The 23,285-nt window shown below is 35.5% G+C and overlaps 1 protein-coding gene across 1 annotated transcript in view; it reads right to left on the reverse strand.

The window, feature by feature from the left end:
* Nucleotides 1-23,285, reverse strand: part of LOC127856087 (ecdysone receptor-like) — a 111,426-nt gene that overhangs the window by 11,720 nt on the left and 76,421 nt on the right. The window contains exons 3-5 of the mRNA XM_052392077.1: nucleotides 22,870-23,010; nucleotides 10,635-10,948; nucleotides 5,903-6,067 (exon numbers count right to left, since the gene is read on the reverse strand). Of these exons, the coding sequence (XP_052248037.1) occupies nucleotides 5,903-6,067; nucleotides 10,635-10,948; nucleotides 22,870-23,010 (620 nt within the window). The remainder of the gene's footprint in view (nucleotides 1-5,902; nucleotides 6,068-10,634; nucleotides 10,949-22,869; nucleotides 23,011-23,285) is intronic.

Genomic DNA, 23,285 nt, shown 5'->3' on the forward strand with positions numbered 1-23,285 from the left:
CCGAAGAGAATTTCTTTATAATGATGCAATTTTCCCCAAACTTCAGCCTTCTTTTGAAAATGTTTTCCCCTTTTTCAGCTTTGTTGATATTTTTCTGCCAAAATGGTACGCCAGGCCATTTCCTCAAATCAAGAAAAGAAGCTTTTCAATGATTTATATTATAATTTCTCTAATTAACTTTTTGGTGGTATAAATGTTTCTTCACACATATTCAAGTTTTGACACAGGCACATTTAAATTGATAATTTGATTCAAGTTTCCACAACAGATTACACTGATTGATTGTATTGGAATTATAGAAATGGAAGGAATTTGTGTAAAGTTTAAAAGAATTAATTGACAGAAAAAAAGTTTAAAACAATTAATTAACAGAACAAAATAAACTATCATCATTTAAATAGAATTGATATAGACTTCAACCATTTTGCTGTTTCACAATGTATTAAACTAAAAACTGCAACTGCTCAGCCTCTTATCTAAATATGACCTAATAAGTCATGAAGGTGATGTCGTAAACAAATTTAATGGACATGACTGTAGAAATAATTAAATAAATTCATACAATAAAACTTCTAAACAAATTTCATGCGCCATAAATTTTATTTGCTAAGTATTTATTTGTAAAAAAAGATTTCTCTGTATTGAAAATATACCCTTGCACTTATTATAGAAGTACAGTCAACCTATTAGCCACAGATGTTTTCCCATTATATAGCATGGTCATGTAACATCTTAAATACCATAAACAATGTTGCAATTCCCTAGAAACTACTCTTGGTTAATCAAGTGGATAGAAACTGCTGTCATTTAAATCTGATTAAAAAAATATATATAAAGCATGATATACATGTAGAACATTTTTCAGAAATCTTAATATATCTGCACTTTTGAGTGACCTCACAAAATAATGAGGAGCTGCGCCATGAGCGCATGATACGCCCGTCGTTCGCCAATGAAGTAGTAAGGTAATAAATAACCCTTTGAATCATTTTTTTACTTCAGTTTATTTGTATTTGAATACATGGTTTATTTTATAAGTACATGAGCATGGAGCGCCGTCTCCTTGACATTCAACAAAGTCCCATAACTCTGGAACAACAATTCAGAATTCCGTCAAAAACGAAAGGGGATCAGGGTTTATCAATATTAAGATTGTGTTGAAATTTGAAAAAAATCCATCGAAGGATATTTGAGCTACGGTAGGACATTCAATGAAATCACGAAATTTTGACGAACAAAGTCCCATAACTCTGGAACGACAATTCAGAATTCCGTCAAAAACGAAAGGGGATCAGGGTTTATCAATATTAAGATTGGGTTGAAATTTGAAAAAAATCCATCGAAGGATATTTGAGCTACAGTAGGACATTCAATGAAATCACGAAATTTTGACGAACAAAGTCCCATAACTCTGGAACGACAATTCAGAATTCCGTCAAAAACGAAAGGGGATCAGGGTTTATCAATATTAAGATTGTGTTGAAATTTGAAAAAAATCCATCGAAGGATATTTGAGCTACAGTAGGACATTCAATGAAATCACGAAATTTTGACGAACAAAGTCCCATAACTCTGGAACGACAATTCAGAATTCCGTCAAAAACGAAAGGGGATCAGGGTTTATCAATATTAAGATTGTGTTAAAATTTGAAGAAAATCTGTCAAAGGATATTTGACGTAGCGTACAACATTAACAGACGGACGGACGGACGGCTACGGTAGGACATTCAATGAAATCACGAAATTTTGATGAACAAAGTCCCATAACTCTGGAACGACAATTCAGAATTCCGTCAAAAACGAAAGGGGATCAGGGTTTATCAATATTAAGATTGTGTTGAAATTTGAAAAAAATCCATCGAAGGATATTTGAGCTACAGTAGGACATTCAATGAAATCACGAAATTTTGACGAACAAAGTCCCATAACTCTGGAACGACAATTCAGAATTCCGTCAAAAACGAAAGGGGATCAGGGTTTATCAATATTAAGATTGTGTTAAAATTTGAAGAAAATCTGTCAAAGGATATTTGACGTAGCGTACGACATTAAAAAATTTTGATGAACAAAGTCCCATAACTCTGGAACGACAATTCAGAATTCCGTCAAAAACGAAAGGGGATCAGGGTTTATCAATATTAAGATTGTGTTGAAATTTGAAAAAAATCCATCGAAGGATATTTGAGCTACAGTAGGACATTCAATGAAATCACGAAATTTTGACGAACAAAGTCCCATAACTCTGGAACGACAATTCAGAATTCCGTCAAAAACGAAAGGGGATCAGGGTTTATCAATATTAAGATTGTGTTAAAATTTGAAGAAAATCTGTCAAAGGATATTTGACGTAGCGTACGACATTAACAGACGGACGGACGGACGCGGGGTATACCATAATACGTCCCGTCATAGACGGGCGTATAAAAACAGAAGTAATATGGATTCAGTATGAGACATCCTTTGATGTTATATGTTTCATGTAAAAGTAAACAGTTTCAATAAAAGATTTTGCCTGATTAGAACTTCTGTTATTTTTGGTAAGAAAAGTATTTGATGTTGTGGATAGCGCTCAAATATTTAGTCGTAAAATCCAATTGAAATACAGAGATTTAGGGCTCAATCAGGTCAAAAATATTCTTTCTGTCGGGTCAGTGGATCAAAATTTAAATACCCCAACAAATTCAGGTCGGGTAAGTTATTCAATAAGAAATTGAAACATAACTTACATTAATTTTAAAAACATTTTTTAGAGCATTACATATTTAACTGTTTGTAAAATCAGAGTATACAAAATACAGGCAATTGTTGGAGTGTAAACCGAAAAAATAATTGATGTCAATGCTTTTTGGTGCGTCACTTCTATTTATTAATAAATATTTGGAATAGAAATAATGCTTTAACTGTTTATTCTATCTACACTGTCAACATATAAACAGCTTTTACGAAGAGCTGCCGCAATTATGCATAGAAACTATGACCTGGCTAGGCGATATTTTTTTACCCATGGGTTCTGTTTTTTTCGGGTACCCGTTCAAGCACTACAGAATTGTACCATAACATTCTATATAACTCAAGAACCACAACTCAGTGCAGTAATCCTAGGCAATAAGTTAAATATTTAAACTAAAAGTACTAAAAGTATTTGCAACATAAAATATCATCTTCATGTTAAGCAAAAATCAGCTGAACACTTAGACTTACAGAGAGCAAAAACAGCATAAACTACAGCCAATATTGATATGTAAGGGCCCTAACTTACTTAATTGCCATTTAAATTTCTAAGTAGTCCAGAAAGTGTGATTCTCAAGACAGTGAAAAAAAAAAGGCACATTAAATCTATTTGAGGAATCCCATCCATAATTAACCCACATATTGAGAGTCTAGACTGTAATTACAATTCTAAGTGGCAGTCTTTTCCATTACTAGCTTTAGGTATGCAAGATTGACTTGTCTTATTTTCCAAACATTTGACAACAATCTGACTTAAACAGTGTTTGAACAAATATGACCTTGACATTTGTCCTTGTGTTTCAAAACAGCATCACGACAGGCCTTCTACTCAAGATATTTGCATTGCACATTAAACTAATTTTCCTCTATCATAAACATACAACATAAAACCAATTATTAGTCAGTAAAAGCTTGTATGATAAATTGTATTACTTTTGATTGCATTTCTTTTTTTCTCAAAACAGATAAAACCCTGTGATTAATACAAAACGAAAATAAAAGTTCAGAGGAGCTAGTAGGAAGTAGTACAAGGAAATTAACAGTTTTTTTTATTGTAAATAATTGTCTTCTGCATAGCAGTTAACTATTGTTATACACATATATATTGTGATGTATTCTGATGGCAAATAACCTTTAGTATGAGCAGATTTGTTCATAACAAACATAGGCACACTCTTTGTTTTACGACAAATACGAATAAAAGTGTTGGTATCAGCATTAATTTGCTCATTATATTTAAATGAAGCAAAAATATATTTAATCAATGGTACCATATAAAGATTGTTAATTTATAGTATTTCACATTCCATGGTCATAAGCAAATGTCTGGTTTTATTTTGCCGGACTATAATGTATAAACTTGCCTTAACACAATCTGTTGCAATGTTTTTGTGTGCATCAAAACTTTGTGGTTAATTAACAGTATTTCACACAATTCCTTGATCATAAGCACATGTTTGGCTTAAGAATGCAAGACCACAATGTTGACATTGAATTCATATATACTCGCTTTAACACAATCTGTTGCAATCTATTTATGTCCGGTCAAACATTGTAACATAGAAACATTATCAAATAGGTGCATTATTTAGTCTGTAATCTTGGTTATTTTATTACATTTGTAAACTAGGATGGCGCTAAGGAAAAAAACTTAGTAGCCAAATCTAGGGGCTACTAATCCCCCCCGCCCCCCCCCCCTCCATAATTTTTTTAATCCTAGATCGGTTGTGGTGCATTTTGGGGCTATTTCCTGAGCAAAAGTAAGACTATTGTGGTCTGAAATTAGCCCTTTTTATTGCTTGAAGTTTTTTCTTTGCTGGTGAGCCACGTGCTGACATTTTGCAGCCGATTTTTTTGTTTACATAGACACCGGTGGCGTTGTGATAATGCTACATTAACACCGTAAAACAGTTTTGGGTACATGTAGTATTTAGGTAAGAAACCTCTAAAACAACCTGCCCGTCTCGGTAGTAATTATACAACATTATATGCAATCCAAACTTTACTTTTTTCATTTTTTTGTTTTTGAAGAAATGCGTGAGAAATTACTTAGTCAGCATGAGACCGTCATTGCATGTCAAAAACAATGAGACTCACGGCAAAACCGTGAGACTTGACAGGTATGATTTCATAACTGACATGGGCTAGCATCCGATGTCTGCACTATTTTAGACGTCCTCCCATCATGAACCTAACATTTGGTCATTTCCTGAGCTTACATTATTCTGTCCGCTTTCTTTTCTAAAGAATTGTGGTAATTTCTGTTGCTACGACTTTCGATTTTTGTTCGAAGCATCCATTTTTCCCGGAATCTGCAACTCACTTTCTAAATTGGTCTTCCAAGTCGCATAGCGACCGTAAATGGAAGTTACTCTTATCTACTTTTTTAGCCAATCAAAATCGTTGTTTCTTGGGAAATTGGTTTATAGTGGCTATGTTAATGCCATAACTCTGCCCATCTTATTAAATGACAATTCCGTACTGGTCGATTCGATAACGTTGAATCGTAACATCTATAGCATTTGTCATAACACGGCACGCTTCAGTGAATCAGTTATCACGTAAATCGCCAAGTAACCCAACTGTTCGAAAAAGTCTGGTCGCAGTGTAAAGTGTGACCAATTAAGACATTAGCCATGTGGATTATTGACCTAGGCGGTTGTCATTATCCCCTGGGGCCTTCCCGGTAAGGGTGTTACCTGTGTAATCTTAGCGATGTTTCTGGCGATTTATAGGCATTTAGATTGTGCATTTGTAAAGCATAAGGTCTTTTTTTCAATCGCCAATTTCATGAAAATCTTATTTTTAATTGCCAGCCAGGAATTGTAATCGCCAATGGCGATTTCGGCGATCGGTAACGCTAACGTAGATAAAGAACATATTAGCCATACTATGTGAAAACTGGGTTTAATGCATGCGCGTAAAGTACCTCCCCAGCATATCTTGTGCAGTACGCACAGGCTTATCAAGCAACACTTTCCACCTATATGTGATTTTCTTGTATAATAGACTACCTTTAAACAAAATAAACCATAAAATCTGAAAGTGTCGTCCCTGCTTAACCTATGCCCACTACACCGGCTTATCTGGGTAGACGCTTAACACACATAAAATATCCCAAAAAGCAGCTCATATGGCTTTGCCAGCTTTGTGACTTTGGTCTATGACGTACCTTAAGCAATACAATTTGGTCACTTTTACTGATCCGGGAAAACCCAGGCAGTTGTTTGGCAAACTCCACAATCAAATGAGTGATTATCACGGTCATCTTCGCCAGCTGTGCCAGTAATGCATCCCCCTGTATCTCTTTGTTGTTCATACATTCTATATTTAATTCCTGCAAAATGAACAGCAGTTTATGTTGTATGAGGTAGTTTGTGTGAAATTATTAGTTTTATCAAGACAAACATAAAAATCAAGCTGAATATAATTGGAGATAATAATAAAAGATAATTTGTGACAAGGGCTGTTTGTAAAACATGCATTCCCCCCATATGGGCTGTCAGTTGTAGTGGCAGCCATTGTGTGAATACGTTTTTTTGTCACTGTGACCTTGACCTTTGACCTAGTGTCCTGAAAATCAATAGGGGTCATCTGCCAGTCATGATCAATGTACCTATGAAGTTTCATGATCCCAGGCCTAATTTTTCTTGAGTTATCATCCAGAAACCATTTAACTGTTTTGAGTCACTGTGACCTTGATCTTTGACCTAGTGACCTGAAAATAATACCGGGGTCATCTGCCAGTTATGATGAATGTACCTATGAAGTTTCAAGATTCTAGGCGTAAGCATTCTTGAGTTATCATCCGGAAACCATTTTACTGTTTCGAGTCACTGTGACCTTGACCTTTGACCTAGTGACCTGCAAATCAATATGGGTCATCTGCCAGTCATTATCAATGTACCTATGAAGTTTCATGATCCTAGGCGTAAGCATTCTTGAGTTATAATCCTGAAACCATTTTGCTGTTTCGAGTCACTGTGACCTCCACCTTTGACCTAGTGACCTGAAAAGCACTAGGGGTCATTTGCCAGTCATGATCAATGTTCCTATGAAGTTTCATGATCCTAGGCCTAAGCATTCTTGAGTTATCAACCGGAAACCATTTTATTGTTTCGAGTCACTGTGACCTTGGCCTTTGACCTAGTGACCTGAAAAACAATAGGGGTCATCTGCCAGTCATGCTCAACGTACCTATGAAGTTTCATGATCCTAGGCATAAGCATTCTTGAGTTACTATCTGGAAACCATTTTACTATTTCGAGTCACTGTGACCTTGAGCTTTGACCTAGTGTCCTGAAAATCAATAGGGGTCATCTGCCAGTCATGATCACTGTACCTATGAAGTTTCATGATCCTAGGCCAAAGCATTCTTGAGTTATCATCCAGAAACCATTTTACTATTTTGAGTCACTGTGACCGTGACCTTTGACCTAGTGACCTGACAATCAACAGGGGTCATCTGCTAGTCATGATCAATGTACCTATGAAGTTTCATTATCCTAGGCCTAAGCGTTCTTGAGTTATCATCCGGAAACCATCTGGTGGACGGACCGACCGACATGTGCAAAATGATAAACCCCCTCTTCTTCGAAGGGGGGCATAAAAATATAACTAACAGTGTTAGCCATTCAATAAAAGCAAAAAAAGCTTAATGATTTACTTTATGAAAATACATTAGGACAAGTTGTCCTGAGAGTGACTCAAATAATATTTAATAGTATAGTATTTATATACTGTAAATCTTACAATGTCTGCTTAAATGTAATTGAAAACTGAATAGGAAAAGAGAAAGTAAAGAAGTAATCAAGATGATAAGTTACATCCAGGGTTTAGTTAAGAAAAACTAGGTTGGACCCCGTCATCCGCGTAATATTGGAGTAACAGTGTAATATGATACATAATAAATATAAAATACAGACAGGAGAATCACTATACTGTAAATTCATTTACATTTATTGGCATCAAATTTCATTGTTTTAAAGTCTCTATAATGCTCAAAATCAACGACAATTTCGTTAAGTATTTCGAAAAATTAAGTTAACACCTTATTAATCAGTGTTCCTTATAGCAAAAGCCAAAATTTCAACGCTAGATGTGGTATGATTACATAGATTTTTGTAGATACAAAATGCTCGTTTTTATTTATTTGTGGCCACAATTAATTCCATTTTAATTTCCTGCGAATATATCTATTCATACGACACACGAACACCATGTTAGTGTTTATTTGTCGTATGAATAGATATGAAAACAATAATAAAAATGAGCATTTTGTATCCACAAACATCTATTTTACCAGACCACATCTGGCGTTGAAATTTCGGCAATTGCCATGAGGAGCACTGATTTGTAATTGGTTAAGTTTATTTTATGAACAATTGTACGAAATGTTCGTTGATTTTGAGTAGTAATGTTAATTTAAACAAGGGCTGTTTGTAAAACATGCATGCCCCCCATTTGGGCTGTCCGTTGTACTGGCAGCCATTGTGTGAATACGACTTTTGTCACTGTGACCTTGACCTTTGACCTAGTGACCTGAAAATCAATAGAGGTCATCTGCAAGTCACGATCAATGTACCTATGAAGTGTCATGATCCTAGGCAAAAGCGTTCTTGAGTTATCATCCGAAAATCATTTTACTATTTCGGGTCACCGTGACCTTGACGTTTGACCTTGTGACCTCAAAATCAATAGGGGTCATCTTCGAGTCATGATCAATCTACCTATGAAGTTTCATGATCCTAGGCATATGCGTTCTTGAGTTATCATCCGAAAATCATTTTACTATTTCAGGTCACCGTGACCTTGACCTTTGACCTAGTGACCTGAAAATCAATAGGGGTCAACTGCGAGTCATGATCAATCTACCTATAAAGTTTCATGATCCTAGGCATATGCGTTCTTGAATTATCATCCAAAAATCATTTTACTATTTCGGGTCACCGTGACCTTGACCTTTGACCTAGTGACCTCGAAATCAATAGGGGTCATCTGCGAGTCATGATCAATCTACCCACGAAGTTTCATGATCCTAGGCGTATGCGTTCTTGAGTTATCATCCGGAAACCATTTTACTATTTCGGGTCACCGTGACCTTGACCTTTGACCTAGTGACCTCAAAATCAATAGGGGTCATCTGCGAGTCATGATCAATCTACCCATGAAGTTTCATGATCCTAGGCGTATGCGTTCTTGAGTTATCATCCGGAAACCATTTTACTATTTCGGGTCACCGTGACCTTGACCTTTGACCTAGTGACCTCAAAATCAATAGGAGTCATCTGCAAGTCATGATCAATGTACCTATGAAGTTTCATGATCCTAGGCCCAAGCGTTCTTGAGTTATCGTCTGACAACCACCTGGTGGACGGACCGACCGACCTACCGACCGACCGACATGAGCAAAGCAAAATACCCCCTCTTCTTCAAAGGGGGGCATAATAAAAGAGACTTAATTCAGGTCACGTAAATGCGTGGCTTGCTGATTTTGGAAAAACAGTGAAATTTGCGTTGCATGGTCATTTTTCAATGTGTTTGTGTTAAATTATTCGTTCTGTAAACACCTGAAATCAATGAAAAGTTATGTCCCAAGAATAATAATGACTCTCCATTTTTTATGCATCACAAATAAGTCAATGAAATTTAGTTATATATACATATTATTATATTATTTTAACCTAAAGAATAAAATTGTCAGTTTCTGAAATTTATCTCATTTATGTTTAAAGTACAATGTGTGCTATAAATTATATTTGCAATTAATTTTTGATAGAAGTTGTTACAATATTGATTATTTAAACTATATTGTAACAGGGCTGTTGAGTTGGCCTTGAAAGCTCATGTACAATCTTTTAACAGAAATATTGGAACACTGCCAAACAAGAACAGAGGTCATTACAGGTGGTAGAACCATGTGTGCAGAGTAGAGCAAATATTAACAAGGGCTGTTTGTAAAACATGCATGCCCCCCTATAATTGGGCTATAAGTTGTAGTAGCAGCCATTGTGTGAATACGTTTTTTGTCACTGTGAACAACGGTGGTGGTGGTGGTGGTGGTGGTGGTGGTGGTGGTGGTGGTGGTGGTGGTGGTGGTAATACGTTTTTTGTCACTGTGAACAATGGTGGTGGTGGTGGTGGTGGTGGTGGTGGTGGTGGTGGTGGTGGTGGTGGTGGTGGCGGCGGCGGCGGTGGCGGTGGTGGTGGTGGTGGTTGATACAATGCATTACAAAAATGCAGTTAGCCTTACATTTGGTAAAATTTAAATATATTACAAGGGAGGCAAATGCTGTAACAAAAAGAACATGCATAAACGGTAGTTGTTTCCCTTGTTTGAACCATGCTATATCATTAAAATGCCTATTTCCAGTAACTGTGACCTTCACCTGTGACCTTTGACCTAGTGACCTCAAAATCAATAGGGGTCATCTGCGAGTCATGATCAATGTACCTATGAAGTTTCATGATCCTAGGCCCAAGCGTTCTTGAGTTATCATCTGACAACCACCTGGTGGACGGAGCGACAGACCGACCGACCGACATGAGCAAAGCAATATACCCCCTCTTCTTCGAAGGGGGGCATAATTATAAGACATGCTCAGGGAAAACCATGCATTGTGTGATGTATTGCACCAGATTAACCTGTGCATAAACTGTCAGCATAGGCTTATCAGGAACCACACTTTCCGCTTCATCAAATTCTTTGTTGAGACTGAAGTCTCTACAAAACAAAATCAGAATGAGGCGGTGGAGTGTTGTTCCTGATAAGCCTTTATGCACTGCACAGACTAATGTAAGATGACACTTTATGAATATGCATTAATCCTGGTTTTCCCAGAGACAGACTCATAAAAAAATTTTTTATTAACTATAGACATCATCAAGAAATAACATAAACTTACATTTACTGACTGTATATATTTTTCATCCGCAAATTCATATTTATTCTGGAGATACACTAATTTTTCCACTAATTTTTTAGTGTCATCATTCACTTTTAACAGGGGCTGGTCTTCTATTATCAACTCTGGCTTAATGTTCAATTTCTGTTTTATATTCTTCTTCGATTCTTCTGAGTCAGATTTTTCATTATACAAAGATGTTGAATCTGTTCTGGACAGTTCCGGACTGTTCACACTCTCGGAACGTTTAGATTTGGTTGACTTCTGTTTTCGTCGCACGTCTCTTGCTTTACACTGCTCCTCAGAGAGTAGGCCTTCAAAGAAAAACAAGGCCAATTTTTGAATAAGTTGTTGTGTTTTTGTTTTACTTTTTAACTTCTTTTAGCTTGATTTTCTTGAACATCTTACCTTTTCAGCATCTGTTTCGTGTGAAAACCCAGTGGCATGAGTGTGGTTTACTTAACCCATTTATGCCTTAAGTGGACACTCTCATCTTTCTAAATTGGATCAATTTATTTCCAAAATTAGGGATGTCTAGAATACTTATTTCTATATTTAGAATATTTCTTACAGAAATTCCTTCAAGCAAACAGCGCAGACCCTGATGAGAAGCCATATCATGTGGCGTCTCATCTGGTTCTACGCTGTTTGCCAAGGCCTTTTTTCTACACGCTAGGCATTAATGGGTTAAAAAGAATAGGTCACAAGTGTGATAGGCTGAAAATACCAAAGTGTCATTTATGTGATAGGCTGACAATACCAATGTAGCATTTATGTGATAAGCTGACAATATCAATGTTGCATTTATGTGATAGGCTGACAATACCAATGTAGCATTCATGTGATAGGCTGACAAAATCAAAGTGGCATTTATGAGATAGGCTGACAATATCAATGTGGCATTTATGTGATAGCTTTAATACCAATGTAGCATTTATGTGATAGTACAACACCAATGTAGCATTATGTGATAGGCGGACAATACCTGTAGGATGAATGTGATAGGTACAATACTAATGTAGCATTTATGTGATAGGCTGACAATGCCAATGTGGCATTTATGTGATAGGTACAATACTAATGTAGCATTATATGATAGGCTGACAATGCAAATGTGGCATTTTTATGTGATAGGCTGACAAAATCAATGTGGCATTTATGTGATAGGCTGACAATACCAATGTGGCATTTATGTGATACCTTCAATACAAATGTGACATGTATGTGTTAGGCTGACAATTTCAATGTGGCATGTATGTGGTAGATTCGATACCAATTTTATATTTATGTGATAGGCTGACAATACAAATGTTGCATTTATGTAATGTTCAATACAGATGTGGAATTTAAGTGATAGGTTTAATACCAATATCCCATTTATGGTATAGATTCAATGCCAAAGTGTCATTTATGTGAGAGTTTCAATACCAATGAAGCACAGAATTAATGTGATAGACTCAATGATAATGCAAAACTAGCATGATAAGGTCAATAACATGTGGTATTATAAGTGTGATTGGCTTATAGCTATAGGACATTGGATGATTTGCTTATCACTAGAGAACATTAGTGTGATTGAGTAATAACTAGTACATTACTGTGATTAGTTAATAACTATAGGGCATTTGTGTGATTTGCTTATTGTAACTAAAGAATGTTAGTGAGATTCATGCTAATAACTACAAGGGCATCAGTGTGATTGGCTAATAAATATAGGATATTTATGTCATTGGTCAATCACTTTAGAACATTAGTGAGATTGGCTTATAACTATAGGACATTAGTGAGATTGGTTAATAACTATAAGACATTAGAGTAATTGTAGCTTTTCACTATAGAACATAAGTGTTATCTGCTAATAACTATGGAACATTTGAGTGACTGTCTTATAACAGTATAGGACATTAGTGGGAGTGGCTAATACCTATAGGACATATGTGTGATTGGCTAAGCACATGTGTGTGATTGGCTCATCAATGACAGAACATGTGAGATTGGTTTATAAATAGATGGACATAAGTGTGATTTTCTAATAACTATAGGTCATAAGTGTGATAGGATCAATGACCATGACAACAACTAACAAGGTCTGAAAGATTATGGACAAACATTTTGAATTTTTATCAACACTTGACTCTTCAACTTTTTTTCTCTACATTCTATAAGCCTAAATGCTTGATTAATTCTGTACCTTCTTTAAGAAATAATATCAAAATTCATGTCAACTACCTAAAACACTTGGGGATTGGATGGATTATTTGAATTACAAGGTTGTATGACAATAATTACATTGCTCCTGCTGGGCTTTGAAAAGGACAAGGTAACCTAAGTCAGAAGGACACTGATCTAAAACACAAGCGCACATGGCAGTTGTTGTAATTTTAGTATATGATTTCAATTTAGACTGCTCTGTTTGATGCCATGTGGCATGGTGGTCATTTGTTACCAGAACAGGATACCAGTTGGTCATCATTTTGTTATAAAGATTAGCAAATCTGGTCTGTTCTGGTGCTCGCAGAGTCTGCTTGTCAAATATGTCAACACTTGCAATAATAAATACCAATTAAATGCTAAGTTCTATCTGTGTATGTCCACACATCCAAATATGGGAGGGTGGGCAGAATTGTATGAAAAGCCAGGTTGAGAGAGAGGCTGGGGAGAGTGGAATGGACCGTTGAAATGTAAAGAGAGAAGGAGTAGGAGAGACTTATTCATTGTGTATATATTTATTCTCGTAGTGTGTAAATAAAATGTAGAGTACATATACTGTGTGGTGAACTTATGAACTCCCCCCCTCAAAAATTGTAACACTGGTGGCAGCGTCGGGATAAGGAATTTAACACGCTTGTGAGGAAAGTGCTTATTATATAATTGTGTCAGGATTAAAGTGAGCTGTTGGACTTACGAAATCATCAGGGGACTGTTTCATTGAGGTTGGACATATGGGAATGTTACAATGTCTTATTTTGATTATTGGTGTTGTTTCAATGTTTGGAGTTTCGGTTATTGTTGCCCAAAAAGATTTATTTAGCACATGCTGGTTAGTGGAACCCGTGGAAAAGATTTATTTAGCTGCTAGCTGGTTAGTGGAACCTGTGGACATGTTTGGACTGGATTCTAATCGGAATGATCACAGAAAGTTTAGGGATCGATGGAAATGTCTTCAGTAGTGTGATTGTGACAACAATCCCCTCTGGTTGGAAGTGTTATTGCAGTATGATTTTCGGATACAACACCGAAGTGGCCGAAAACATGTTAATGTGGACAGCCTCAGTCGAATACCAAGTGAACCAGAAGTATGTGAGTGTTATGAAGGACATCTAACGCTAGAGGAGCCATCATGTAAGGGATGTGACACATGTTTGAGGAAACATAAGCACTAGTCAGATTTCTCTCAGTTTGATGACGCGGTACCTTTATTTGCAAAAAGGATTGTGCAAATCTCGGGGTCATCGAAAGCAAGAGTTTCCAGAGTAAAACTTCAGGAATCCGGATTCTGGGGTTGGATTTTCTTGCTGCTACAGCTTCAGGTGGTGAAGTTGTTGAACTGTGTACGTTTCATGTATTTTGGGTTACTCAGAATTAGGAAATATCGTCGCTACCGGATATTCCGACTGCGCTTCCGTGAACATTCTGAAAACTCTGATGCAGATTACAGTTCGAAGGCGGATGACAGAAATTATGAAATGCCGAATAAAGACGGAAAGACTGCATTAGGTGAAATGTCATCTTCTGTAAAAAGTCTAGTCAAATTCAGCAAAGTCTTCTGTTCATCGGAGAGAATGACCAGACTCCAACAGCAGGATCCAGATATTGGCGTTGTTTTGAAGTGGCTTAAATCTGACAGCCGAAGACCTCCAAGAGATACTGTTTCTGGTTATTCACCTAGTGTTCGAAATTGATGGCTAAATGGGGACTTTAGGTTGTGCATTAATACTGCAAAATGTTAAAGACTATCAAAGAAAACTACACCAAATGTATGGGAAGGACCTTATCAAATATAGTTTAAATCATGTGGACAGTGGTTTGAATATACCGTGTTTGTTGCACCAATTCGTGAAGACAGACTTATTGGTATGGATTTTCTGTATGACTTTGATTATCAATTAAGTGGATTACGTTTGAATGGGAAGAGGTGTGCAACATTTGTTGAGAAAATACCTCTCAGGGCAGTTAGGGTCACATCACGAGCCAAGGTAAAAATTCCAGCCAATTCGGAGTGTATCAAACCTGGACAGACAATAAATCTTATATCAATTAATTCAACTCTTGGGATTCTATGCCCTTCGTCAAATAAACAGCCAACAAATGGGATATCATTAGGGCACACTTTAAGCTCCCCAAGGACAGTTAAAAGCCACCAAATACCAATTAGACTGCTGAATACTTCTTCCAGTAATGTTACGCTGGTTAAAGGTGCTACACTGGGATTTTTACAAGAATTTGACCCCAATTAATTGTTGAAAGAAAATGTCGACTTAAATTCAGAAATAGAATCTGTCAGCCGACAGGATCATTCTACATGTGTGTGTCTCCACTGTAACAATAGAAAATGTAGTGTCACTGTGTGCGCTTTTATAGTGTTTAATTTAGTGTATATAACTCCAAACCAATGACTTTGGTATATATTTTGTGCTAATTTGTTGGATTAAGTGACTTTTACGGAGTGTTTGAAAATTTCACTGGATTTAAAACCGTGTACACTTGGATTTATTCTTTTTCAGAATCAAACATTGCGCCATATTCTTATAGAATTGTTTATAATATAACCATATGTTCATTTAATAAGTAAGGCGCACAGGACAATTAAGCAGGACGACTGCTACTTATAATTGTATGAACTTAACAAAATTGTTGTGCCTAAATTATACATTCATTAATGTTAATTTAAAGTAATAAGTGTAAGGCACTTAACGCGGATGCATTTTAGGACTTGTGTGATAGTGATATGTGTGATTGTGTGAATATGTGCAACTAAATATTAAGACTTTCAAGTAATAAGTTGGACAATAAAAGAAGATTTTGTAGATGTGCTTATTAAACAGAGTGTTTACTTTGCATATGACTAAGAATGTATATTCTTGCTTTCATATAATAAAACTGTTACGATGTTTTAGATATACTAGTAATGCATGATGTTGGAGATAAAGTTGTTGAAGAATAATATTTCTTTGAATGTGTTTCTTGTTAATTAAAAGGACAATACTTTTAATGATTCATTATATTGATGGATAGATCTGTGTAATTTTTATTGAGAAGTTATTTGCAATACAAGTCAATGTATATGGATGTTTAATGCCATGTCATGTAGTAATTTACAAGTAATATTCCTTGTTGTGGAGGTTTCTAATCATGTACAAGTAATTTAAAAGGGATGATTCTTATGATGTTATGTATTATCACAATGTATCATCATCTCATTGTAAAATTCCTTATTTGTAGAAGGTTTCTAATATAAGTATTAATAATACATATAGTTTATTTGTATCTGTAGATTTGTGATGTAATATTATATTCATATAAAGTGTTTTGATAATAGTTTCCGTTTAATATGTTGTGAGTGTGAGTCTGGCTATTTAGTCATGTATGCAACTATTTGGCTTAATTGAGGACAATTAAGAAGCTAAGGTGAGGGGAGTGTTGTAATTTTAGTATATGATTTCAATTTAGACTGCTCTGTTTGATGCCATGTGGCATGGTGGTCATTTGTTACCAGAACAGGATACCAGTTGGTCATCATTTTGTTATAAAGATTAGCAAATCTGGTCTGTTCTGGTGCTCGCAGAGTCTGCTTGTCAAATATGTCAACACTTGCAATAATAAATACCAATTAAATGCTAAGTTCTATCTGTGTATGTCCACACATCCAAATATGGGAGGGTGGGCAGAATTGTATGAAAAGCCAGGTTGAGAGAGAGGCTGGGGAGAGTGGAATGGACCGTTGAAATGTAAAGAGAGAAGGAGTAGGAGAGACTTATTCATTGTGTATATATTTATTCTCGTAGTGTGTAAATAAAATGTAGAGTACATATACTGTGTGGTGAACTTATGAACTCCCCCCCTCAAAAATTGTAACACAGTGTAATCCCTGTGGCATATTACAATATTACCTGTTATTTATTTCATACTGCATACTTTCATTTAAAACATTGTGTCTACAATTATTAAAACTTTTTTTATTAGATTTAACATTTCCTTTTTAATGTTATCATAAAATTGGCTATACAAAAATGTGTTCTGACCAAACGAGGGCATGGTGGGGTCCTCTGGGCAAGGTGGGACATGACCGTGGCAGACTCACTGTGCTGCACCCAACATCCATTGCAGCTAATGGCTGGAGCACTTAAATCAGCATATTCTGTTCCATTGCACATGGTGCGGGTCTATCCCATGAATACCATGAGTGATTTTGTTCTGATGATAACATGCCATCTAGAATATTAAGGGGACTTTGAAAGTATCATCCTTGATTAAGCTCTGCAGACTGCATAGGCTAATGTGGTACAACACTTGCATTTAATCCCAATGTCCCAGGGTTTTTGTGCATCAGTACACAAGGTACTAATGTGATGAAAGTCTCATGAAAAACGCTAATATAATAATCCTGCTACAGATGTTAGAATTGTTGTTGTATGGAAAAATGTTCAAGTTAACACATTCTATTTGAAGATGTTACAAGTGCAACATAAGATGCTAATTATGCTGCTTTATAAGGCGTAATAAGCTGTAACAAAAACACAATTGTTATGGTGTTATCCACCCTAATAGTTTGGGCCAACCCTAATTTTTGTGTGACATTTTAGGACGAATTTTTAATAATTTTTGCAACATTAACTGGTACATACTAAGGATGCTGTCTAGAGATCAGAATTGTGTTCATGGATAATCTTTATCAAAGTGGGAAATAACTTTTGCATCATGGAATAAAAGGGATTAATAAAGAAACAATACTTGGAAAACCTTCCCTATAAGCTGCCTAATTTGAAAACAGGACATAATATGCTGACAGGGTAGCTCCAGATCAGCCTGCCCATAATCGCACATTGGTCAGATCTACCCGGTTGTCCACAAAACATTTTACACTTATTCCATTTTTTAACTTACAATTGGTGTCTCCAGCCTTTAAATGACCACACGCCATTCCACATACCTTGTTATAGAGTATACTATTGATTTTTCAATAAAGGAACATATCCTGACACTTTTAAAACCAAAGTAAACATCATCAACATTGCAGAAATATGTGTTCACGGTGTTCTGTTTGGAGCGGGTTCAGCAAAAACCCTATGTCGCCGATGAAATAAACACTTACTTTTGTACACAATCCTACCAGGTTTATTTGAAAATATATCATAAATATACTTCTTAAGCAAGTTTGAGATGCTTTACAAACAATAAAATCGTATATTTTAATAAAACACATTGTTTTGAAAAAATATCGAGCTGATTGAATGTGTCGCCAAATGTGAAGTAATGGACGAGTCATTGCGATGATGCACTGAATCATCTCCAAACGGTAGCAAGTATCGAGTGCTAAGTGTGCAGATTTATTGCTTAAATATATAGTTATGTTGTAATAGTACCAAAAACTGTGCAAAACGATATAAGAATTCACGCACCAGTACGTTAAATTTTAATTTTTTGTTCTGTAATTAAAAAACAAAAATGGACGAGTCCGTCAGTCTAAGGCGTCCTACAATAAGTAATATGCATCTATCAGATATGCTCAATCAAATTTATATTGCTAACAAGTATATTCATAATGTACGCATTTATTTATTTATTCATTTTGGGAGAAAACTGGTCAATTTTTCATTTTAAACAAAAGGTAAGTAATGAGCGGGACATAATCGACGAGACGAAGGGCACCAGTGTATTTTGATATAGCGCTCATTTCTTTCCGGTAGTTGTAAAATTAGGTTAACTTATGTGCGTGGGGATAAATAAAACCGGATGTTGACAAATGTTTGAATGGTGGTAGAATTTCAAGATCTTTACAGTTCATTTCAACTTTCATAAATATAGGTAAGTGCTTGAACGCCGATTACTACAACATATTTTTTTAAATAATTACTATTGTATTTTCATTTTGTGTTGAACATGTGTAAACATCATTTTGCATAGTCTGTTCTACTGCCTCAGGCACATAACACGTATGATATTAAATGTCAGTTTAGCCATGTTGTAATAATATTTAGATGGTAGGGTAATTATGCATACTATTCATTTCAAATACAATTTAGTTGAGGCATGGAATAATTTTACTACACATAATTTTTGCTGAAAGGAAACATAAATAAAGCATATTAACAAAGTACAGTGCCATTTTAGCAGCAGTTCTATATTATGTCTGTTTAAACATATTGTAAAATCATGAACATATATGACAATATTAGCATTATAAGTGATCATCTCATTGTCCCGTCCATTTTAATTCATCCTTTTAATTCGTCCTGTCCATTATTTCCAATTTTACCATTTTCTAACTTGGGTTTATGTTTAGTTAAACCCATTTACTGCATGACAGATACTTCTGTTTGTTTCAGGATGGCGAAATCAAAAGCGCAGCGTATGCGAGAATATCGAGAGCGCAAGAAACAGCAGATAGGAGAGGAAGAGTGGTTAAGGCAAGAGCGTAACCGTATGAAGATTTATTTCACACCAATGGCACAGATGGATGAAGATAAGCAATGGAAAGTTGGAGAGAGGAATAGAAAATGCCAACAACGCTTTAGAAAGAAGAAACAACAGCAGAAAGGAAGTGATAGAGAGAGCCTTGGCGATAGAGGAAATGAAGTACTACCACAGCCTTGTACGAGTATGCAGTCAATTGAGAATGAAGTGACAAGCTTAATGGACATTTTAACTGCCATATTACCTTTCCAATCAGTTTCAGTTTCATATCGCATCAATTCTGCTATGAACGTTTTTGGCATTGTTTCTGTAGGTTTTAACATATGTGACTAGTGAAAGGATCGATTTCTTTTTTGTAACTATGTCATTATTGATATTGTTTAATTATATTGCGCCATGATGTTGAATATGCTTTGGTACATTTACAAGTAATGGTATTAATTTTGAAAAGGTTCTGAATAGTCACACACGCTTTTCCCTAAAGTTTTATTACACATGTAGTTTATGTTAGTGATTTTTATGCTCCCCATATATATATATGGGGAGCATATACCGTATACTTGCGCTTATAAGATGTCCTCGCTTATAAGACGCATCCTGACTTCGGACTTTATAATGGGCGGATTTAAGACTGACCCGCGTGTAAGACGCGGTCAAATTTTGCCATTTTCATCAGCCGAAAAACAGCAGAATGTTAAAGAAAATCATCAATTAGTAACACATTGAGAATTTTTCAAACTCGCCCTGCATACAATTAGTAATACACGCAAGTCTGAAAAATAAAACAATGAAACAACAAAGTAAATTATATTTGTTTATTATATGATATATTAGTGGGTTTTAATTTATTTTCAAGTATTATTCATGCAATAAAAATAATTATCAAATTAACAAAATGTCAGATACTTGAAAGTGTTTAGTTTTATTACCTAGATTATGCTAATTTTACGCCCATTGTCTATCGACAATAGGTAACATCTACTTTCATAAAATTAGCCAATCGCATCATAGAGTGATAGATTCGAAAGCGCAGATCGAAATCTCGTGTCAAGAAGAAAGCCATATGCGGATAATTGCATGCTGTCGCTCTTTGCTGCCGCCGTTGTTGGCACCTAATAAATAAGGTGTCATTGACATTAGGGGGTCGTCTGAATAAACGTGTTTATTTAACAATTTACAGTTGCAAACTGATAACTTATTTCAGAGGATACCCTAATTACCAATTATGTCTTAATTGACAATTGAAGACGTCAAACAAAGACGATCAGGTGATACAAACTAGCACTTGTAATCGGCAGCGTGTTTATTTAACAATTGACAGTAACTGAGAATTGATTTTGTTGTTGTTTTAAGCATGTTGGCATCGTGTCGCCGCTTACACACGTATACTATAATGGCCAATTTATATGACCTTTAACGATGTCGCGCGCAGACAATCAGGTGATACAAACTTTTCAAGAATAATCACGGACAATAAAACGTCTTATGCCCCAAACATAGCAGAATTCAAATTAAAAATAATAGACAACAAAATCAATAACGATACCTTTTTTTACAAGTAAATCGGTAACTGAACATAGCGTTCCGATACACGGTACGGGCTAATACAGACATTAGAGAAAATGCAAATGGCTGCCACGATAATTCAAAACAACTTACATTGTCCAACTTGGCTAGCGTTAGCCCAGTAAACTCGATATTTTGAAAAATTTCGTTTATTTTCACCAGTATCTTGCTTATAAGACGCTACCCCCGCTGTAACTTATTAATTTGAGTCTTAAAATTGCGTCTTACAATTGAAAGTATACGGTAGTTGCCAGTTTGTACTTCTGTACGTCACACTTTTGTTACAGTTTCTCATAGCGCCTTTAATATTTTTTCGATCTCTTACATATTTGGCATGTAGGTACCTTGCATAGACCTCTACCTTTTGATGAGTTTTGAGGTCACTGGGGTCAAGGTTAATGTCACCAAGGCTAATAATAGATTTTTCCGTCACATTTTTGTTACAGTTTCTCATAGCGCCTTCAATATTTTACCGATCTCTTACATATTTGGCTTGTAGGTACCTTGCATGGACCTGTATCTTTTGATGAGGTTTGACATCACTGGGGTCAAGGCCAAGGTCATCAAGGCTAATAATAGATTTTTCGTCACATTTTTGTTACAGTTTCTCATAGCGCCTTCAATATTTGACCGATCCTTACATATTTGGCATGTAGGTACCTTGCATGGACCTTTACCTTTTAATGAAGTTTGACATCACTGGGGTCATGGTCACCAAGGCTATTAATAGATTTTCTCAAGGTTACACTTTGGTTACAGTTTCTCATAGCGCCTTCAATATTTGACTGATCTCTTATATATTTGGCATGTAGGTAACTTGCATGGACCTCTACCTTCTGATAAGGTTTGAGGTCCCTGGGGTCAAGGTCACTGAGGCTAATAATAGATTTTCTCAAGGTCACACTTTTTTCCACACAATTAACCCATATATTGACAAAGCATTATTGGGTAGCATCCATCAGTTTTGCTGATATCCTTGTTTCAAATGATTTGGATAACATGTTGGTATAACAATGACCGAAGCTTATGCTATTGCAATTATACCTGTATGTTAATGTACTGGACAGATATAATCGATATGAAGAACCATTGTCACATGGAGTTTATTATTTTGTATACTAGCTGTTTTATCCTTTAAAAGTCATATATTGTTCTAAAACAGTTGAAACATGTTGGACTAGTTCAATATTTGATTGTTTGTTATTTTAGCCCAGATTTTGGCGATGTTTTATTAATCAGTTATAATAGTGTTGCTGTACATAGTTTTTATATTGGTATCAATACCTTTATCTGCAGTATTATACTCATAATTTACTTATAGTTTGATTCTGGTAAGTATTTTTGGTAAATTGTTTGAATGGGTGCATTGTTTTTCTGTTACAAATGTTTTGTAATGGACGGGACAGTTGTGGGTATGGACGGGACAATAACCAAATTGGGTCTCAGTCATTCAAGTGATATACTAAGATAATATGCCCTAGACAGATGTTTGTAGGAATACTGAAGTACTGTTTACTGTTGCCTGTGCAGTTTAAAGTTGTACATTTATTATTTTAAAGATATATTACTTCAAAGTATGTGGTATGTTGTGAAGTTTATTAAAAATAGTCTGAACTTTTTTGTTTTTTATTTCTCTAAAAGGCAAGCTGTTCTAACTTAAGTTGTTTTCCTTAACTTCTATATGACTTTATTAAATAAAACATGCATTTAAAAGTTTATTCATTTAAACTAACATATCTTGAAAAATATTGAAATGATGAAACTTTGGGAAAATATCTACCAAATGTGTGTTAGAATTATGGTGTTATTAAATATGCTATATATTGAAGTTCAAAAATTGACTTTTTTCAAACTGAATTGTCCGTTTAAACATAGAATGAGTGTTTAATATTTTATTTTATAACTGTTTAAAACAACATTTTTTTCAATGGAAAAACACAACAACTGAAATTATAAAAAAAATTCTTATGATAAATATGACACTAAATTAGTTATTCCCACAGAAAAAAAATCATGACCATTATTTGTTACTTACATTCTTCTTTCATTCCGACCTCTCGACACCGCCGTAGTCTGCAGGCCTGACATTTTCTTCGCATCCACATGTCCATCTCACAATTTCCGCCATATTTACAGTGGTACGCCGCGGTCCGTGTGATGCTACGCCGGAAGAAACCTGCGGAAAAACAAGAGCAATCTTATTCTACTAACATAAAAGCATTTTTGGTGGAAAAATGGGGTTTAATGCATGTGCATTAAGTGTTGTCCCAGATTAACAAGTGCAGTCCGCACATGCTCATCAAAGTGACACTTTGCGCACTTTTAAGGATATTTTCGTCAAAGGATGTCTCTTCTCAGTGACATTCCAGTCTTAGAGGCAGAAAGTGTTTTTTCCTGATAGGCCTGTGCATTTAGCCAGTGTTTTTCCTGATAGGCCTGTGCATTTAGCCA

The sequence above is a fragment of the Dreissena polymorpha genome, chromosome 13 (genome assembly GCF_020536995.1).
Source record: "Dreissena polymorpha isolate Duluth1 chromosome 13, UMN_Dpol_1.0, whole genome shotgun sequence".
Classification (NCBI taxonomy): domain Eukaryota; kingdom Metazoa; phylum Mollusca; class Bivalvia; order Myida; family Dreissenidae; genus Dreissena; species Dreissena polymorpha.